This window comes from Hemitrygon akajei, unplaced genomic scaffold (assembly GCF_048418815.1).
Source record: "Hemitrygon akajei unplaced genomic scaffold, sHemAka1.3 Scf000158, whole genome shotgun sequence".
NCBI lineage: Eukaryota > Metazoa > Chordata > Chondrichthyes > Myliobatiformes > Dasyatidae > Hemitrygon > Hemitrygon akajei.
In genome coordinates this window covers 314,480-334,389 of record NW_027332044.1, presented here as the reverse complement: position 1 = coordinate 334,389, position 19,910 = coordinate 314,480, and the positions used below count along the sequence as shown (strand labels likewise).

At 48.8% G+C, this 19,910-nt stretch overlaps 1 protein-coding gene across 1 annotated transcript; it reads right to left on the bottom strand.

Moving 5' to 3' along the window:
• Window positions 1-2,491: 2,491 nt before the first annotated feature.
• Window positions 2,492-19,327, bottom strand: LOC140724073 (uncharacterized). Its single transcript, XM_073038559.1, has 9 exons — window positions 19,270-19,327; window positions 17,440-17,619; window positions 15,833-15,901; window positions 14,267-14,386; window positions 6,310-6,404; window positions 5,384-5,618; window positions 4,101-4,243; window positions 3,663-3,727; window positions 2,492-3,354 (listed from the first exon to the last, which is right to left on the bottom strand). Exons 1-9 carry the CDS (start codon window positions 19,325-19,327, stop codon window positions 3,165-3,167), a joined length of 1,155 nt encoding a protein of 384 aa, XP_072894660.1. The 3' UTR covers window positions 2,492-3,164.
• Window positions 19,328-19,910: the final 583 nt, after the last annotated feature.

Sequence of the window (19,910 nt, the reverse complement as noted above, 5' to 3'; positions counted from 1 at the left end):
TGTATGAAAGTATAATGGGTATAGACAGTGTGAATGCAAGCAGGATTTTACCACTGAGGCTACGGGAGAAAAAACACAGAGGGCAAAGGTTAAGGGTGGAGGGGGAATAGTTTAACAGGAACATTGGGGGTGGCATCTTCACGCAGAGAGTGGTGGGAATGTGGAATGAATGAACTGCCGGATGAATTCGGGCTCACTTCTAACATTTAAGATAAACATGGGCAGGTACATGGATGAGAGGTATATGGAGGGATGTGGGCCAGGTGCAGGTCAGTGGGACTAGGCAGAAAAAAATTTCGGGCCCAGCCAAGAAGGGCCAAAAGGCCTGTATCTGTGCTGTAATGTTCTATGGCTCAATGGCTCTGTATCAGGTAATACAGAAAGACAAGCAGAAGGTCGAAGTGGTCGGGTGGCAATCTTCATTCAGGATGAGGTCAGGGCGATAGTGCGAGACGAAATAAGATCTAACGAGCAGAATGTGGATTCCATCTGGGTGGAGTTAACGAATAGCAAATTGAAAATAATCGCTAGTGTTAGTTGTGTTATGAGTGATGAACAGACCTGATGGACAATGGGTACAGAGTTAACCATCCCCCCCCCCCCCCCCGAGAACCACGAACTATTACTGTTGCTATGCTGACCATGAGAAAGAGAGACGGAAAAACCAGCAAGAACATCGGCGACAGATAAGAGAGACGGGGGAATTGCTGATTAACCGTATTGTGACTCCTTTTTGAATTATTTACTGTTTCGCTGCAAGACAATAGATTGCTCATAAACATTCCTCAGTGGATTGAAGGAGTGGCCTTATTTGATGCACACAGTCATTCAGGAGTAATGGATAGCTGAGTCCACGTGAGTAGGGATAAAAGACCAGTCTGGAGAGATACCCTCCAGATACGCCAATGGACACTGATTGAGTGTTGGAATCCACAAGAAAGGTGGGGGCTTCGGAGACCGAACCAGGAGCTCGGTCATTAAGGCTATCAGTGTTAAAGCTGGGCGGTGGGTACTTGTGTATTTGTGTCCACTCATGCCAGAGTGACGAGTCCACCACAGAAGAACGGTCTAGCAGAAGGACGGAGAGGTCATACCTGAATGACCACATCGATACGACGGATTAAGAAAGCAAAGGAAGGTTTGCCTGACTGTAGCCGTTACATCTTGCTCTCTCTCTCTCTCTCTCTCTCTCTCTCTCTCTCTCCTCTCTCTCTCTCTCTCTCTCTCTCTCTCTCTCTCTCTCTCTCTCTCTCTCTCTCTCTCTCTCTCTCTCTCTCTCTCTCTCCCTCCAACGATTTCAATACAACTATAACTACATTATCATTCGTGAAATGAACTGAACTTTATACTTTTCTATGACAATTTATTTACCCCTAGACATCGATAGAGCTTGTTTATTATTGATTATTATTATTCCTACCCTTTTAGGTTTATTATTGCTAACTTGTTTTATATGTATATTTGCATTATTGATATGATTTTGCTTATTTTATTAATAAACACCTTTAGTATAGTACCCACCAGACTCCAACGAATTCTTCGTTCTCTGCTGGTTAGACACCCAGTTGCGGGGTACGTAACAGTTGTCAATGATACACCGAATAATATCATTACAGTGTCACAGGCAGGAAACAGAGGAATATCTGAGGCATGTAAGAATGGAACAGCAGTTATCATGGGGAACTTTATCTTGCGAAATCAATTTGGTCGAATGTTGTTTAACTGACAATGGAACATGCATCCGAGTTCTGCACTCCCCATTTCCCGGAGTATGGAGAGCTGTTACTTTCCATTTGAGACTCAGACTGACAATTATTGCCTACCACGATCCTTCGTGGAATGTCAGTAGTTAAAAGTCTCGTGTTGAACACTCAGTTCTCAACCATAGGAGATCCATTTCCTCTTTGGATTTATTTACTCTATTCATGGTTATTTCTAATCTGAGTCTGATTGTATTCTAGACCTGACTCTGCTCGTACCTTCACCACCGTCCATATCTCTCTCTTTACAGAAGGGATTACAACGTCAGGAGTTTGAGGAGATGTTGTCTGTCACTGAAGACTCGCGTGTTTCTCCGGATGTACGGCGGAGAGCATTCTGGTTTGTCGCAACGCCGCCTGGTGTGGAGGCTGCAACGCACAGGGTCGCCAGAGGGTGAAGAAGGTTCTAGACTCAGCCAACGACATCGCAGGCAGAAACCTCCCCTCCAACGAGGACAGGTTCAAGAGGCACCGCGTCCATTACTGAGGACTCTCACCACCCGGGAAATGCTCTGTCATCATTCGTACCATCGGAGAGGAGGTACAGGAGCCTGGTGACCCGCACTCAACGATTTAAAACAAACTATTTCCCTTCCACCATCAGATTACTGAACGCTTCCTGAATATACGAGAACCCTCGATATTCCCCTATTTGCTGTATTTATTTTAGTACCTTACATTAAATTTACATCTTTGCGCAGTACTGATCGTGCAAATGATCACTCTCAGCTAGTATATGTCACAGACAATAAATCAGATGGTGATCCCGGTGGAAAACTCGCGATACGGATGGACAGGACATGTGGCACGCTGGTCTTCACTGAGAACAGGAGTCGGGAGGTCACATTGCAGTTGTACAAGACATCGGTGAGGCCACACTTGGAGTACTGTGTTCGGTTCTGGTCGCCCTGCTGCGGGAAAGATGAGCTGGAAAGAGTGCAGAGGGAGATTTACGAGGATGTTGCTGGGATTCGAGTGGGTGAGTAGTGGAGACCGGGCTGGCGTGAGGATTTTATTCTTTGGGGTGCACGGGTGACACTATAGAGGTGTAGAAAACCCCGAGGGGAACAGATAGAGTGAATACGCACTGTCTTTTATCCCAGGGTGGGGAATCTGTGAAGCAGAGTGCACATGAATGAGGTGAGAGTGGGTGGACAGGAGGGAGAGAGATTAAAGAGGAGGAGTGGAGAACGGTGCACGCAGGAGAGAAGAGTGGCAGAGATGGCGAGAAAGAAGGAGATTGGTGGGGAAAGAGGAATGTAGGAGAGTGTTGGGGGAAGGGGATGAGAGTTGTGGAGGAGAATGGTTGGTGGAGGGACAGAGTGGGTGAAGCGAGAATTTGAGGATTGGTTGGATAACAGTGGGGGAAGAGAGACGGGGGAGGAAAACCGATTGTAATGTGATTCAAGTTGGCCCTACGGACTGTTGACAGAGATCCTGGATCTTTTCAGGAATATCCGTGCACAAATGTGCTGACTTCTCGCAGATGAAACGGTGTTGACGATTGCAAAGGTATCTCCATTCGTGCGAGTCGCAGGTACCGCAGACGGACGTTCCAGTGAAATCCTTGACCATAAGACTAGAAGCCTCTTCACTATCAAAGAAGGATAATCAATTTCAACGGGGTCAAAACAGCTCCAGGAGGACACTCGATACATTCACCAAACTAATCCCACCGCATCGCCCTTTCCACACAGCCCCGTGTCGGTACCCAAACTAATCCCCCGAACCACTTTATCCCCAGAGACTGTATCGCTCCCCAAATTGATGCCACTTCCCCCGCACTCTCCCCCGCAGCCCTGTGTCAGAATCGCATGGCCCCCTCACTTCCCACAGCTCCTGTTCTGTCTCCAAACTAATCCCGCTGTCCCAGTCCCAATCCAGGAACAGTCCGAAACTCACCCGCCTCCGCATTTTCCAATCCAGTATCTTCTGTATTGACGGCCGAGACCGTTGGAAACAACATTCTGCGAAATTAAATGTCTTTAATTAATGTTAAGAAGGAGCCTCTCTCAATGCCTGAACCTGGGAGTGTGAGGTACGTTGGTCTACAGAGACAGGGAGCTTCACTCTGCGTCTGACCAAAGGAATGTGTGATAGGACGGTGTGTATGGAGATTCACCCTGTGTCTGACCCCGGGAGTGTGTGATGGAACGGTCTGGAGGGAGCTTCAGTCTGTGTCTGATCTCCGGAGTGTATGATCGGAAGCTACACAGAAGCTTCTCTCTGCTTCTGACCCCCGGAGTGCGTGATGGGACTGTTTGTAGGGAGCTTCAATCTGTGTCTAACCCCGGGAGTTTGTGATTGTCTGGAAATCTCATCTCTCGGTGTGACACATACCTGCTCTTCTTTTGAATTTATTTCCAGCAACCTTGCATCAAAGTTTGAACAATATCTTTCCGCTCTATCGTAAGATGTTTCCAACGTGGATATGAAATAACAGCGGCCTTCATTTCTGATCCAGTCCTGGGAACACGCTTGCTCTGGAAATCAGGAACAAGAAAAGTGAATTCCCAGCACAACGTCCGATCACACACTCCCGCGGTCAGACTCAGAGTGAAATCCCTCCACACCATTTCGTCACAAGCTCGGATGGTTAAGCACTGTGAGAAGCTCACTTTACACTCTCAGGTTACTCATACAAGGGGTCAATCACAGAGTGAATCTCGCTTCGTCCGTGATGTCACAACGACCCGATGTCAAACTCAGAGTGAAGCACTTAATCTTTCTCAAGACTCACAGTCAAGTCGCATCACGCACATCCGAGTTGATACACTAGGTGTCACTCCCTCCTCACCGTCCCATCACAGACTCCCTCAGTCAGCACAGACTGAAACACCCTCCACACCGTCCCATGACACTCTCTCTGGGTCTGTCACAGAATAAATCTCTCCCCAAAGTCCCATCACAGAGTCCAGGGGTCAGTCACAGAGTGAATCTCCCTCCACATCGGCCCATCACACACTCTCTAAGTCAGCACAGACTGAATCACCTTCTACACCGTCCCATGACACTCTCCCGGGTCAGTCACAGAGTGAACTTCCCCCCAAAGTCCCATCACAGAGTCCAGGGGTCAGACACAACGTGAGTCTCTCTCCAGATCGTCCCATAACACACTCCCTTGCTCAGACAGAGAGTGAATCTCTCTCCAGATCGCCCCCTCACCCACTCACGGGTTCAGTCACGGAGTACGTCTCCCTGTAAATCGTCCCGTAACGCACTACCAGGTTTGACACTGAGTGAAGCTCCCCTCCACACCATCCCAGCACCCACTCCCGGGATCAGACAATGAGTGAGGCTCCGGGATACCGTCGCTTCACCCATTCCCGGGATCAGACAATGAGTGAGGCTCCGGGATACCGTCGCTTCACCCACACCCGGGATCAGACAATGAGTGAAGCTCCCCTCCACACCATCCCAGCACCCACTCCCGGGATCAGACAATGACTGAGGCTCCGGGATACCGTCGCTTCACCCACTCCCGGGATCAGACAATGAGTGAGGCTCCGGGATACCGTCGCTTCAGACACTCCCTGGGTGAGACACAGATGAAAACTTCTTATCTCCCTGCAATGTGATGAGTAGCAGGAGATGGTGGGGTTGAGTTTGGTGTGTTAACTCACCTTTTCTGCTGGTCAGCAGTTGACAGATTTGAGCCTTCTCTTCGGTCAGGGTCCTGTACTTAATTTCGAGGTCTGTGATCTTTTGACGGAGATCGGTTTGTGTTTTATTCAGATCGGAGAGATGGGTGTTCAGGACGGAGTTTTCATTTTCGAGGACGAGCAATTTGTTTTCTTGCCCCCGCAATTCCTGGTGGTCTCGGTCGCAGGTAATCAGGGGAGTGACGAATCTGTGATACTGAGAGTGATAGTGAGTCGTGTGTCGGTGTCACGGTCAGTGGCGTGTAGCTGCCACGGTGAATCGTGTGTCGGTGTCACGGTTAGTGGCGTGTAGGTGTCAAGGTGAGTGGTGTGTCGGTGTCCCGGTGAGTGGCGTGTAGCTGTCACGGTGAATCGTGTGTTGGTGTCACGGTGAGTGGCGTGTAGCTGTCACGGTGAATCGTGTGTCGGTGTCACGGTTAGTGGCGTTTAGGTGTCACTGTGAGTGGCGTGTAGGTGTCACTGTGAGTGGTGTGTAGGTGTCAAGGTGAGTGGCGTGTCAGTGTTACGTTGAGTAGCAAGTTGGTGTCACACTGGGGCGTTTTTGGCTTTACTGTGAGCGACGTGTCGGCGTCACGCTAATTGTCCTGTCGGTGTCACCATCAGGGCATTGTCGGCGTCACGGTGTGGGGCGCGTCGCTGTCGCGGTTTCGAGAGTGTCGTTCACAATGAGGATCGTGTCGGTGTTATGGTGACGGGATTGTCGATCTCACGGTGTGGAATCTGACAGTGTAAAGACATAAGAAATAGGAGCAGGAGTCGGCTGGATGGCTGTGTCACGTCCGTGTCACTGTGGTGTACTACGCTCACGTTTCATTCTATCTGTTTGTGTGCGGTTTGACTCCACCCGGAGCCCGTTGAACTCACCATAGATCGAGAGCCCGGCCCACTGTCCCGACGACGACGGATGTAACTAAGCAGAGTAGGCAGATCTGACGGTACGGTCCATTTGCGATGTTATCTTTCGGATGCTGTGTATGCTGACCTGCGGAGAAGCCATTCAGTGTGAGCGTGAATTCAGCCGTGGTCCCTCTAGGACTCCCACCCAGAATCCGCGATCTCTCCTTCACACCACAATCAGCACCTCCCTCTCTCAATCTCATCTCTACTTTCAGCCGTCCTCGCATAGAGTCCAAATTCCTTGACTTGATAAAGGCTGACAGGTGTCTGCCGGATTCCAGAGATCAGTCATATCTCCCCCCTCGAGCCTCCTCCGCTCCAGAGGAAGCGACCCAGGTGTCCGACCTCTCGTTGTAACACATGCCACCGAATCCCGGCAGAGTCCTGTTACAGATGGAAGGTTTGTGTGTGGTGGTAATAATCTTTTAAGTTGTGTCTATTTCAATGCGAGGAGTACTGTGAGGAAGGCTGACGAGCTGAGGGCGTGGATTGACTCGTGGAATTATGACATTGCAGCCATTAGTGAAACTTGGCTACAGGAGGGGCAAGACTGGCAGCTTAATGTTCCAGGGTTCCGATGTTTCAGACGTGATAGAGGCAGAGGCATGAAGGGTGGGGATTTTGGGGTGGCATTGCTAGTCAGGGAAAATGTTACAACAGTGCTCAGGCAGGACAGATTAGAGGGCTTCTCTACCGAGGACATATGGGTGGAGCTAAGAAACAGGAAAGGTATGATCACGTTAATAGGGTTGTATTATAGACCACCCAACAGTCAGCGAGAATTGGCGGAGCAAATCTTCAGAGAGTTAGCAGACGACTGCAGGAAACATAAAGTTGTGATAGTAGGGGATTTTAATTTTCCACATAATGATTGGGACTCCAATGCTGTTAAAGATCTAGAAGGGTTAGAGCTTGTACTATGTGTTCAGGAAAGTTTTCCAAATCAATATATGCAAGTACCGACTAGAGAGAATGCAATATTAAATATCCTATTAGGAAACGAGTTAGGACAGGTGACGGAAGTGTGTGTAGGGGAATAGTGATCATAACACCATTAGCTGCAACTTGAGCATAGATAAATATAGATCTGGCCCTCGGCATGAATTACTAAACTGGAAAAATGCCAATTTTGAAGAAATGAGAAAGTATCTAAAAATCATAGATTGGGATAGGTTGTTCCATGGCAAGGATGTGATTGGTAAGTGGAAGGCCATCAAGGAAGAAATTTTGAGAGTGCAGAGTTTGTATATTCCTGTCAGGATTAAAGGCAAAGTGAATAACAATACGGAACCTTGATTTTTGAAGGGTATTGGAACTCTGATAAAGAAGAAGAAAGCGATGTATAACACGTATAGGCAACAGGGAGAAAATAACGCACTTGAGGATTATAAAAAGTGCAAAAAATACTTAAAGAAGAAATCACGAGGGCTAATAGAAGACTTGGGTAACTTTGGCAGTCCAGTGAATCCAAAGAGTTTCTCCAGGTATATTATGAGCAAAAGGATAGTCAGGAATAAAGCTGGTCGTCTTGAAGATCAGAGTGGTCGGTTATGTATGGAACCAAAATAAATGGGGAAGATCTTAAATGTTTTTTTTTGCGTCTGTATTTACTAAGTAAGCTGACATGGTGTGAATGGAAATAAGGGAAGCAAGTAGTGAGATCATGGAACGTATACAGGTTGAAGAGGGAGAAGCGTTTGCTATCTTCAGGCAAATCAGAGTAGATAAATACCCAGGACATGGCAGGATATTCCCTCGGACATTGTTGGAGACTAGTGTTGAACTTTCAGGGACCCTGACAGATATATTTAAAATATCGGTATCTACGGGTGAGGTGCTGGAGGATTGGAGGATAGCTCATGTCGTTCCGCTGTTTAAAAAAGGCTCTAAAAGTAATCCGGGAAATTATAAGCCAGTAGGTTTGCGTTCGGTAGTAGTTAAATTATTGGAAATAGTACGAAGAGGTAGGATCTAAAAGTATTCAGATGGACAAGGACTTATTAGGGAGAGTCAACATGACTTTGTGCGTGTTACGTCACGTTTAACAAATCTATTAGAGTTTTGTTTGAGGATGTTACAAGAAAAATGGATGAAGGGAAGGCAGTGGGTGTTGCATACATGGACTTCAGTAAGGCCTTTGACAAGGTCCCACATGGGAGGTTAGTTAGGAAGATTCAGTCGCTAGCAATACATGGAGAGGAAGTAAATTGGATTAGACATTGGTTCAATGGAAGAAGCCAGGGAGTAGTAGTGGAATATCGCTACTCTGAGTGGAGGCCTGTGACTAGTGGTGTGCCACAGGGATCAGTACTGGGTCCACTGCTATTTGTCATCTATATCAATGATCTGGATGATAATGTGGTAAATTTGCTGATGATACAAAGATTGGAGGAGTAGTGGACAGTGAGAAAGGATTTCAAAGCTTTCAAAGGGATTTGGACCAGCTGAAAAAATGGGATGAAAAATGGCAGGTGGAGTTTAATGCAGACAAGAGTGAGGTATTGCACTTTGAAAGAAAGAACCAAGGTAGATACAAGGTAAATGGCAGGGCACTGAGGAGTGCTGTACAACAGGGGCATCTGCGAATACAGATACAAAATTCCCTATAACTAGCGTCAGAGAGTAGTAAAGCGAGCTTTTGGGAAATTGGCCTTTTCAATCAAAGAATTGAGTATAAGAGTTGGAATGTTAGCGCATAACAGGAAGGATATTAATAAGGTTGACAGAGTGCAGAGAAGGTTTACAAGGATGTTGCCTGGAATTGAGAAACAGAGTTACAGTGAAGTTTTGAATAGGTTGGGAATTTATTCCCGGGACCGTAAAAGAATGAAGTGAGATTTGATATAAGTATATAAATAATGATGTGTATATATAGAGTGAATGCAAGCACGCTTTTTCCACTGATGCTGGGCGGGGGGGGGGGAATAAAAGCAGAGGACATGTGTTAAGGTTTAAGGAGGAAAAGTTTAAAAGGAACATTGGGGAGTCGGGGCTTCTTCACACAGAGAGTGGTGGGAGTGTGGAATGAGCTGCCAGATGAAGTGGTAAATGCGGGCTCACTTTTAATATTTAAGAAAATCTTGGACTGGTACATGGATGAGAGCTGTATGCGATGATATGGCCCAGGTGCGGGTCAGCGGGACTAGGCAGAAAAATATTTCGGCACAGCAAAGAAGGGGCAAAAGGCCTGTTATTTTATGTACTGTTCTCTGGTTCCATGGTTCTTAATACTGGCAAGAATAATATAAGCCCCCTTCGCCATCCTATCAGAAACCTTGGCCATGAACAATGGCATTGGACTACAACACACCTTAGCGTTTTGGCTTCAATAGTGTGTTATCTCTCAGCATTTGACCTACCAAGGTCAACGTTTTAGGTCTGTCCGGTTTAAACTCGATTTGCCGTTTCTCCATCCCATATCAGAAACTGATCCGTGTCCTACGGAATTATTTGCAGGTCCTCTAAGCGATCCACAACACCCATCAACGTATCATCTACAAATATACCAAACCACCCATCTACATTCTCATCCAGATCGTTTATATACATCACAAACAGGAGAGATCCTACCCACATCCATAGATACAGGTCACTTCATTGGAGTAGAACAAGGTTACTCAATCACGGAATACAGAATAAAGGATCGAAATTACAGAAAAAATGCAGTGCAGGCAGATTATAAGGTTCAAGAGCCACGAAGAGGAAGATTTGAGGTCAAGTGTACATCTTACCGTATTAGGGGTCAGTTCAATAGTCTGATTACTGTAGTGTAGAAGCTGTCCTTGAGCCTCCTGATACACGCTTTCTCGTTTTCCCTCCGATGGGAGGGCGCAGAAGACAGAATGTCCGGGGACCTTTGATGGTGCTGGGTGCTTTATCGAAACAGCGCTATGTGTTGAAAGAGTTCATGGAGGGGAAGCTGGTTTCGGAGTTGGGCTCAGCTCTTTCCACAACGCTCTGCAGTTTCTTGCGGTCATGGGCGGAGCGGTGTTTATATTTTTTAGTGAGTGAGGAACCAGGACGTTTCATGAGAACAGGGTAGAAGAGATGGTGAACCGGGAAGAAATAAAACATTTTTTTTTTCACTTGGTAGACTACTCTGTGTAAAGGTGTGGGGACCCAGGGGAATTTGACTATCCGGACTGATAGATATAATGGAAGCTTGACAAATCCCGTATCAAGATCCCTGATGGTAGTTCACTCCGGAGCATGGGAGAGAGGAATGTTGAGAGATTCCGTAAAGGAATGGAGCGGTGAAACTGGACGGGAGAGGGAAAGATAGGGAGAGTAGAAGAGAGACGGGGGAAGGAGATAACAGGTGGCGTGAGACCCAAGTAGATTTTTTGAGCAGATTTGACTGTGAAGGACAGATCAGGAATTTGCAGCAGGTGTACCATACAAGGAATGAACAAGGATATTCTAAAGGGCTCAGATGACAGACTGGTCTGGAGATGGCGTGGAACACAAGGAGATCTGTCTGACCAATTTGATTGTGGAGGACTGATCAGGTCGAGGTGCTGGATGAAATGTACATAGATTTTAAAAAGCCTCCAAATGGTATACCGCTCTCAGAGATGGTATGCGACGCAGTGAGTGAGGGATGATCAGAAATACGACTGGCTCGGCGATAGGAGACAAGGATTAGGGTTGCAGTTCATTTCTCAGACTGGAAGCCCGTCACTAGCGTTGTTCACGGGTGGTCGGTGATTTTGTTAACTACATCGACCATTTATAGCAGTTTATGCAATACCCGGTAGGTGAGCTTGCAGATGACGTTAACATTGATGGCGTTTTAAACAGTGAAGACAGTTATCTCTTACAGTGCGATCTCGATTCGCCGGGGAACAGGAGCGCATGCAATTTAGTTTGAGCTATCGTATGTCGGGAGGACTGTGTTAAAGTACGGAGGGACCCAGGGCTAAAAGTACACTGTACCCTGAAACTCAAGTCATAGGTAGTTACATAGGTTGCAGAACAGAGGGACCATGAGGAACAGAGATCACACAGCCGAGTGCAGAAACAGGCCTACAATACTGTCCCGAATGCATTCTCTCTGGCATTAGATCTCAACTTCCGTCTACTCAGTCTGTGTCTCGTGTGGTCTTAGAATCGTCTGTCGGATCTCCTGTTCAGCATCTCCGGAGGGTATCCAAGGCCTTCTAATCCTTCCAATAATGTGGTGATCAGAACTGTATACAATACGCCGGATGCAGGCTAATCAGAAATGTTGATAGAGTTGCAACATAACTTCCTGACTTTTGAACCCAGTGCTCCCAATGATAACGTCAAGCGTGTCATACGCCTGCTTAACCAGGGATAATGACATTGGACCCCAATCTTCCTCTGCAAATCAACACTGTTTAGGGTCTTGGTTTTAAGGATGCGCTCTGTCTGTCCATTTGACCTATCAGAGCGCAACATGTCACATTTGTCCGTGTGAAATTCTATCTGCCGTTTCTCCAACACAGATCTGTAACTGATCCATATTCCACTGGATTCTTTACATGTCTTGTACACGATCCACAAAACCACCCATCGTCGTATCACCTGCAAACGTACCAGACCACTCATCTGAGTTGTCATCCGGGTCATTCACATGCATTACAGAGAGGAGAGATATGTTGAACGATTGGAGCGTCTGTGCTTGTATACACTGGAATTCAGAAGGATGAGAGGGGATCTGATTGAAACGTATAAGATTATTAAGGGATTGCACACGCTAGAGGCAGAAAAAACGTTGCCGATGTTGGGGGAGTCCAGAACCAGAGGCCACAGTTTAAGAATAAGCGGTAGGCCATGTAGAACAGAGTTGAGGAAAAACTATTTCACCCAGAGAGTGGTGGATCTTTGGAATGCTCTGCCTCAGAAGGCAGTGGAGGCCAATTCTCTGGATGCTTTCAAGAAAGAGTTAGATAGAGCTCTTAAAGATAGCAGAGTCAAGGGATATGGGGAGAAGTTAGGAACGGGATACTGATTGTAGACGATCAGCCATGATCACATTGAATGGCGGTACTGGCTCAAAGGGCCGAATGGCCTACAGCAGAACCTATTGTTTATTGTCTATTGAGAGTTTCCAGTTGCATCCAGAGATACCGATCACTTCATGTAGTGGTGCAGACTAAATCAATCACAGAATGCAGAATAAAGTGTAAAAGTTACAGAGAATTTGCAATGCAGGCAGAAAATGTGCAACGGCAAAGGGGAAGCAGATTGTGAGGTCAAGAGTACACGTATCATGGTAGAGGACGGTTCAATAATCTGATAACTCTGGGGTAGAAGCTGTCCTTGAGCCCAGTGAGACATGCCTTCGCATCTTCCCTCCGATAGTAAGGTGCAGAAGACAGAACGGCCGGCGTGGCTGGAGATGGTTCTGTGATGCTGCTGGCTGCTTCATCGAGGCACCAGGAAATGTGGACGGAGTTCATGGAACGGACGCTGGTTTCCGAGAAAGTCTCAGCTCTTTCCACAGCGCTCAGCAGGTTCTTGCGGTCACGGGTGAAGCAGTTTCGATATTGTGAGTGAGGAATCAGGGCGGTTCATGAGAACAGGGAAGTAGATGTGATGACTCGGGAATTCAATAAGGCATTTAACGTTTCCAGTTAGTGGGTTACACTGTAGAATGCTGGGGTCACAGCAAAATTTGACTGACTGATTTGTGAGCATTTGCAGAGATAATGTAGGCTGACAAACAATTTCCCAGATTGTATATCACACTGGAATATGGAAGAAAGGGACATAGGGAGGAACGGAGAAGCAATGGAGCAATGGGGCTCTGGAAGTTAGTGTACGGCAAACGGAGGGATGGTTGACTGGACATACTATTGGCTCGGCGGTCGGAGCAAAGGTTGAGGGTTGAAGTTCGTTTCTCAGACTGGAGCCTGGTCACTAGCCGTGTTCACCCGAAGTAGCGGGTGGGACGGGGGATCCTTGTCGACTATATCGACCACTTGTAACAGATTACACAAGACGCGGTTGATAAGCTTGAAGATGTCGTGGTAAACAGAAAAGACAGTTATCTCTTATGGCGGGATATCGATCAGCTTGAAATTTGGGCCGAGAAGCAGCAAATGCAATCTATTTCGGATGAGTGCGAGCTATAGTATTTCAGGAAGGCATGTCAAGGTGGGACATTCACAGAAAAGAGAAGGAACCCTGAGGAGTGTTATGGAATAAATAGACACAGGGGTACGGGAAAATGGTTCCCAGAAATTGAATTCAAGGTTAGATAGGGCGATGAAGATTTAATCTTAATCAATCCAGACATTGAGTGCAGGAGTCGAGAGGTCACTTTGAAGTTGTACAGGATGTAAGGTAGGCCTCCTTTGGTGTTCAGTTTTCGTCCACCTGCTCCTGGTGAAATGCCACTGAGCAGCAAAGATTACAGAGGGAGCTTTACGGGGATATTGCCGAGACTCGAGGGACTGAAGTATGGAGATAAGTCAGCCAGTTTTGGATTTTATACCTTGGAGTTCATTGGTGACCGTACAGAGGTTTCTAAAATCACGTGGGGCAAGTAAGGTGAATCTGTGGAATTCTCTGCCACAGGAAACAGTTGAGGCCGGTTCATTGACTATATTTAAGAGGAGGTTAGATATGGCCCTTATGGCTAATTGGATCAGGGGGGATGGAGAGAAGGCAGATACTGGGTTCTGAGTTGGGTGATCAGCCATGATCATACTGAATGGCGGTGCAGGCTCGAAGTGCCGAATGGTCTACTCCTGCACCTATTTTCTATGTTTCTATGTTTCGATGAATGCGCAGAGTCATTTTCTATAGACTTCGAGAATCGAGGATCAGAGCGCACAGTTCTGAGGTGACAGCAGAAGGCGATTTAACTGTCACCAGAGTGACATCTTGTTTAATCAGACGGTGCTCCAGAGAAATGGCTGATGCAGATGCATTAGCACTTGACCTCTTCAGAATGACGTCATCAATGTGAACACTGACCTGCCTGAGCTGTCCCCGGCTTTTCTCTTGGTCCCGACGCGAGAGGAGGATCTTCATCCTTAGAGATGAGAAGTTCATTTTGGCGAAATTTCAGCTGAGAGTAAGTGGGGTCCGGACCATCTGGAAGAGAATGGAAGAGAATGTGAGAGAGAGAGAGAGAAAAAAATAAAAGCACAAGGGACTGGTGGAGAATGGGTGGGGGGGCAGAGCGAGATACAGGGAGAAAATATGAGGGAGATGAGGAAGTGAGTAGAGAAAGACGTGGAGACAGAACAGCTGAGGGAGGGATGGATGGAGAGAGGAAATAGGGCGAGAGATGAAGATATACAAGAGATACACAATTGTGGCGGTGTGAGGAGGAAAGGTTTAAGGTTGCAGTTCCTTTGTCAGACTGGGAACCCGTCACTAGCAGAAGCAAATGCAGTTTAAGTCGGATAAGTGCGAATTATTGTATTTCAGACAGACAGCCCAGGGTCGGACTTTCACAGCGTTCCGGAGGAACACTGAAGAATGTTGGAGAACAGAAGGACCCGCGGTACAGGAACACGGTTCCCAGAAAGTGAAACCACAGGTAGACAAGGCGGTGAAGACTGCATCTGAACGCAGACCTTCATTAGAATGTCACTGTGTACAGGAGTCGGGTGACCATGTTGCAGTTGTACAGAACGTCGGTGAGTTCGCAAGTGGAGTACGGTGTTCAGTGTTGGTCGTCAAGTCAAGTCAAGACACTTTTTTTGTCATTTCGACTATAACAGCTGGTACAGTACACAGGAAAAATGAGACAACGTTTATCAGGACCATGGTGTTACATGACACAGTACAAAAACTAGATTGAACTACGTAAAGACAACACAGAGAGAAAAAATACACAATGGCTACACTAGACTACAGACCTACGCAGGACTGCATAAAGTGCACAAAAGAGTGCAGGCATTACAATAAATAATAAACAGAACAATGGGGCAGTAAGGTGTCAGTCCAGGCTCTGGGTATTGAGGAGTCTGATAGATTGGGGGAACAAACTGTTACATAGTCTGGTCGTGAGAGCCCGAATGCTTCGGAGCCTTTACCCAGACGGCAGGAGGGAGAAGAGTTTGTTTGAGGGGTGCATGGGGTCCTTCATAATGCTGTTTGCTTTGCGGATCTGTTCTTGGAAAGATATCATCGAACTGGAAATGAGTGCGCGGGGAGATTTACGACGACGTTGCCGGGACTCCAGGGACTGAGTTCGGGAAAGAGGTTGGGTTGATTGCGACTTTATTCCTTGTAGCGCAGGGATGACCTTTCAGGGGTATATAAAGCCACAAGGAGCACAGGCAGAGTGAATGGGCGCAATTATTTCCCCTAGACCTGGACAGTCGATGACCAGAGCGCACAGGTATAAGGAGAGAGGGGAAAAAGTTTCAGCTGTGATCCGGTTGACAACCCTTTGTTACCCAGATGGTGGTCAGTCTGTGGAACGAGCTGCCAGGGAATTGGTGGAGACGAATACATTACACGCTTGGGCATCTGGGAGTATTATGACATCTGAGCCCTCCAGTATGACGTCGTTGTTGCATCACTGACCTGTTTGTATATTGATGAGGGGTACGACTTTGCGAATGTTCAGCTCGGTGTAGGTGGATGTCAGGTGGTCTGCGAGAGAGAGATAGACAAGGAAGAGTGAACGCGGTACAGAATCGGGGAAAGTGAGGTGCAGAGGGAGGGGAAGAGACCAGAGAGGGTTGGGGGACAGCGAGAGGGATCAAGAGGGAAAGAGAGGGAAGCGAGAAGGATTACAATGACAGAGAGGCTGAAATGGATGGATGGAGTGATTGAGAGGGGTGATCGAAGCGGGGCGATTGGCGGGAAAATGGAAGAGAATGGGGGACAGGGTACAAGTACAGATGGGGGAGAGAGGGGATAAACTGAGGTGAAGGGTGTGAGGTAGTGTGGGCGGAGTGTAGGATTGAGAGGCGAGACAGAGTGAGTAGAAAGGCAAGGGCAATACGGAGGAGAGTTGGGTTAAAGTAGGAAGCGAGAGGGGAGGGGGCGTTAGAGGGGAGTGAGAGAGAGAGCAGCATGGGGAGAATGGTGGGAGGGAAAGACAGGGGGTGATGAGGGACAAGGGGGCAGAGTGAGGACGAGGGAGGGGAGAGTGGATGAGTTTGGAAAAGAGGGATAGAGGGGAGAAGAGAGGGGAAACAGAAGGATGAGCGTGAGAGGGAAAGGGAGAGAGAAGGGGGAAGGGATCAGGCTCGTGCAGAGCCAGATAAGGGAGAGGAGAGCAAAGGGGCAAGATACAATTAAAATAAACTTTAGAGTTCTCCGTCATCACCGCATCTCTGCTTGCCCTCTCTAAACACCACCCTTCCCACGGCACCCCTTATTCAACTGCCATCCCACAGCTTCCCTGCTTTCGCCCTCTCAGCGGTCCCCCCTCAGTCACCCTTCCACCCCACCGCCCCGACCACGACACTTCCACAACACTGCCCCTCCCGTGCCGTTCCGTCCACCCATACTACTCTCTCTTCATCGCATTCCACAATGCTGCCTCTATACCGCCATCCTTTGCCGGTCGCTCCACGTCACTCTTCCCGAAGCGCGCCATGGTCACTGACGCCTCAAACCCCTCACATTGCTCCCTCCTAATTGCCTCTCCCGCGCGTTCATTCTGACATATCCTCAAACAGCGAATCATTAGGGTCAGATGTAGGTTTGCCCTGAGGTTTCACGACAGGAATGGACAAATTACATGAACACAGTCAAGGCAACAACGATGAAACTGCCTTCCATCTCTACGGACCCGGGGCACAGAGAGTGTCTAGGCTTTAGGATCAGAAATTGACTGAGGATCCCTCATCATCGACCCAGCACGCACACCCGTTCCGACACGGAGTGAATCTCCCTCCACACCGTCCAATCACACACTCCCGGGTTCAGAAACAGAGTGAATCTCCCTCCACACCGTCCCAGCACACACTCCCGGTGTCAGACACAGAGTGAATCTCCCTCCACACCGTCCCATCACGCACTCCCGGGGTCAGACACAGAGTGAACCTCCCTCCACACCGTCCCATCACACACTCCCGGGGTCAGACACAGAGTGAATCTCCCTCCCCACTGAACCATCACACTCTCCCGGGGTCAGGCTCAGATTGAATCTCCCTCCCTCCCTCTTTCTGCCCCCTCACCTCGGGAAGGGGACGGTGAGCCGGATTCTGTGCGTTTCTTATTCATGTAGGTCTCTCCGTCGTCCATCCTGTCGAGGATTCTCTGCGTCTCTGAGCTCCGGTAGGAGAAGTAACCGTTGCCATAGGAAGCCTGTTTTGACAAGGGAGTCAGACCGACGCCAACAAGCACGAGCTGAGCAGCTGATGAAGAGGAACCGAGAGGAGGGGTGGGGGAGGTACCGTGGAGAGGGATTGAGAGTGTGCGGGAGAGTGGCACAAAGAGATAAGAGTGGCAGTTGATAGAGTATTGAGAGTGAGGAGAAAAAGGGGGAGGGAGAGAGGAGGAGATATGGTTTTTGGCGGACAGTGAAGTTGGGACAGTGGACTGAGTGGGTAGAGGGGAGTGATGGGAGAGAGGTAGGAGTGAAGGGATAATACGAGTGATGGAGATGAGAAAACGGGAGGGGATGAGGAAGATGGGTAGAGAAATAGAGGGGGATGAGATTGGGAGAGAAAGGGAGAAATGTGGTCGCGTTTAACGTAGGAAGAGAGAGAGATGAATTGAGAGGAGCGGAGAGAAGGATAGGAAGGAGAGAGAGGGCGGTCCAGAGACGAAAGAGGAGTGCAGGGATGGGAGGGATGAGGGAGAAGGAATGTAGACAATGAAGGGAGAGAGTAGTCGAATGGGGAGAGAGGAAAGGAATGGACGGAGGGAGGTAGCGAAGAAGGGCGGATGGAAGGAATGACGGAGAGATTTGTTTCCCTCTGTTGTTCTGGAGATTTACATCCCCCGGTTTGTTCCTGGTTTGCGCGACGGACGTTCCCACTGCTCCTGCTCATCGTCGGGGCTTCAGACGCTGTGTCTGCGAGAAACCACGGCCCCAGGAAAAACACCCAAAACCCACCGATGTGAGTGAGCCCCCTCCCTCCGAGTAACGTGCATAGCTCACCTCGAAACTCGCGCCCCCACAGGGTTTCCTCGACTCCCCCTTCCAGTGGCGCACTCTATCTTACCTTCTTTAACCTCTCTCTCTCTCTCTCTCTCTCTCTCTCTCTCTCTCTCTCTCTCTCTCTCTCTCTCTCTCTCTCTCTCTCTCTCTCTCTCTCTCTCTCTCTCTCTCTCTCTCTCTCTCCTTCTCTCCTACCTTTTCTCACTATTATCTTAACCCACTCCCACATTTGTCTGCCCCACTCTCTTTCTCCTCTCCAACACCAACACCCGTGTCATCCCGATCTGGAGATAACCCCTGCACAACCACCCTTGCACCCCGACAACATCTCCCCCCATTTTCCCCGTCCCTTCCGCCTTTTCGAGCGGTGGGAGGTGGTGTTTGGGAATTTGGTAACGTTTAGCCCGGGACTTCCAGCCGTCTCTCAGAATCTCTCTGCCTTCTTCCAATTACCCGACCTCCCCTCCCCTCTATAGCTCTCTCTCCCTTCGTCCCTTCGCTGCTTCTCCACCAATCCTCCCACTTCTGTTGCACCACATCGCTCCTCATTCCCTTTTGCCCTCTCCCCCCCACCTTCGTCTGCCACACTTCTTCCTTCTCTCTCCCAACATCGCCCGTATCTGCAATTTCTCCCCTCCTTGCTTTCCCTCCCTCGCCACCACCTCCCGACCTCTCCAGTTCCCTTATCGCAACACCCTCTCCCATAACTACCTTCCCTTCCTCACTCCTATCCGCCCTCCCTTCACCTCATCACTCAGCTTTCCTCATTCTCCTCCGTCACTCTCCAATTTTTCTTCATCTCAGCTCCCTCCCATCACTCTTTTACTACATTCCTCCGTTCCCCTCCATCCCTCCCTCTCTATTCCGCTCTCCACAGGTCTTGATATCGAGCTGGACCCACCCACTCCGTAGGAGCCTCCCCTGCGGAGCGCTGTGATGAGGGAGCTCCACGCCGTCATGTCCACTCGGGCATGGCGCCACGCTGGTGGGCAGTCAACTCCCTCCGGGGCGGGAGGACGAGTGGAATTGCGAAGGCCAGGCAGCTTTTCCGGACTTCCCCAGGAGCCGCGATTCCAAGGACGAGTTTCCTCCAAATTATGCCCTCCCCCTCCCTTTCACCCTCACCTTTCGCACCCCCTTAAGCTCCCGATGTCCCTCCGCAGGATCCGCCGCCTTTCACACCAGACCATGAAGGCGAGGAAGAGAGCGTCAGAGAGGTCGTGAAGGGGTCAGAGCGGAGAAGACGGAGATTAGAGGGGGACGAATGGGGAAGAGGTGAAGGAGGAGGTGAGGGCACTTCCATGCCCATCCGGTATAGGGTATTCCCTCTGGCGCACCGAAGAACGGGAGAGGATGCCTCCGGCGTCGCGCTCATCCAGGAGATGCGGGAGTGATTCACGGAGCTGGCGGGAGGTGAGTGATCCCGTGACCTCATTCCACCTTCCCACTTGCTCACCTTCACTTGTTTTCACCTTCCTTCTCCTTGATGTCCACTCCCTCATCTGTCTCCTTCACTTTCTCGCCCCACAACTCCCGTCCATT

Bases quoted from the DNA above. Each gene is read 5' to 3' on its own strand.
- LOC140724073 (XM_073038559.1), bottom strand. From the start codon at position 19,327: ATGACGGCGTGGAGCTCCCTCATCACAGCGCTCCGCAGGGGAGGCTCC. The intron at 15,902-17,439 runs GTGAGGGGGCAG...TCTCTCTCGCAG, and splicing joins CTCACCGTCCCCTTCCCGAG to ACCACCTGACATCCACCTAC. The intron at 14,387-15,832 runs GTCAGTGATGCA...ATTCTCTTCCAG, and splicing joins CCTCATCAATATACAAACAG to ATGGTCCGGACCCCACTTAC.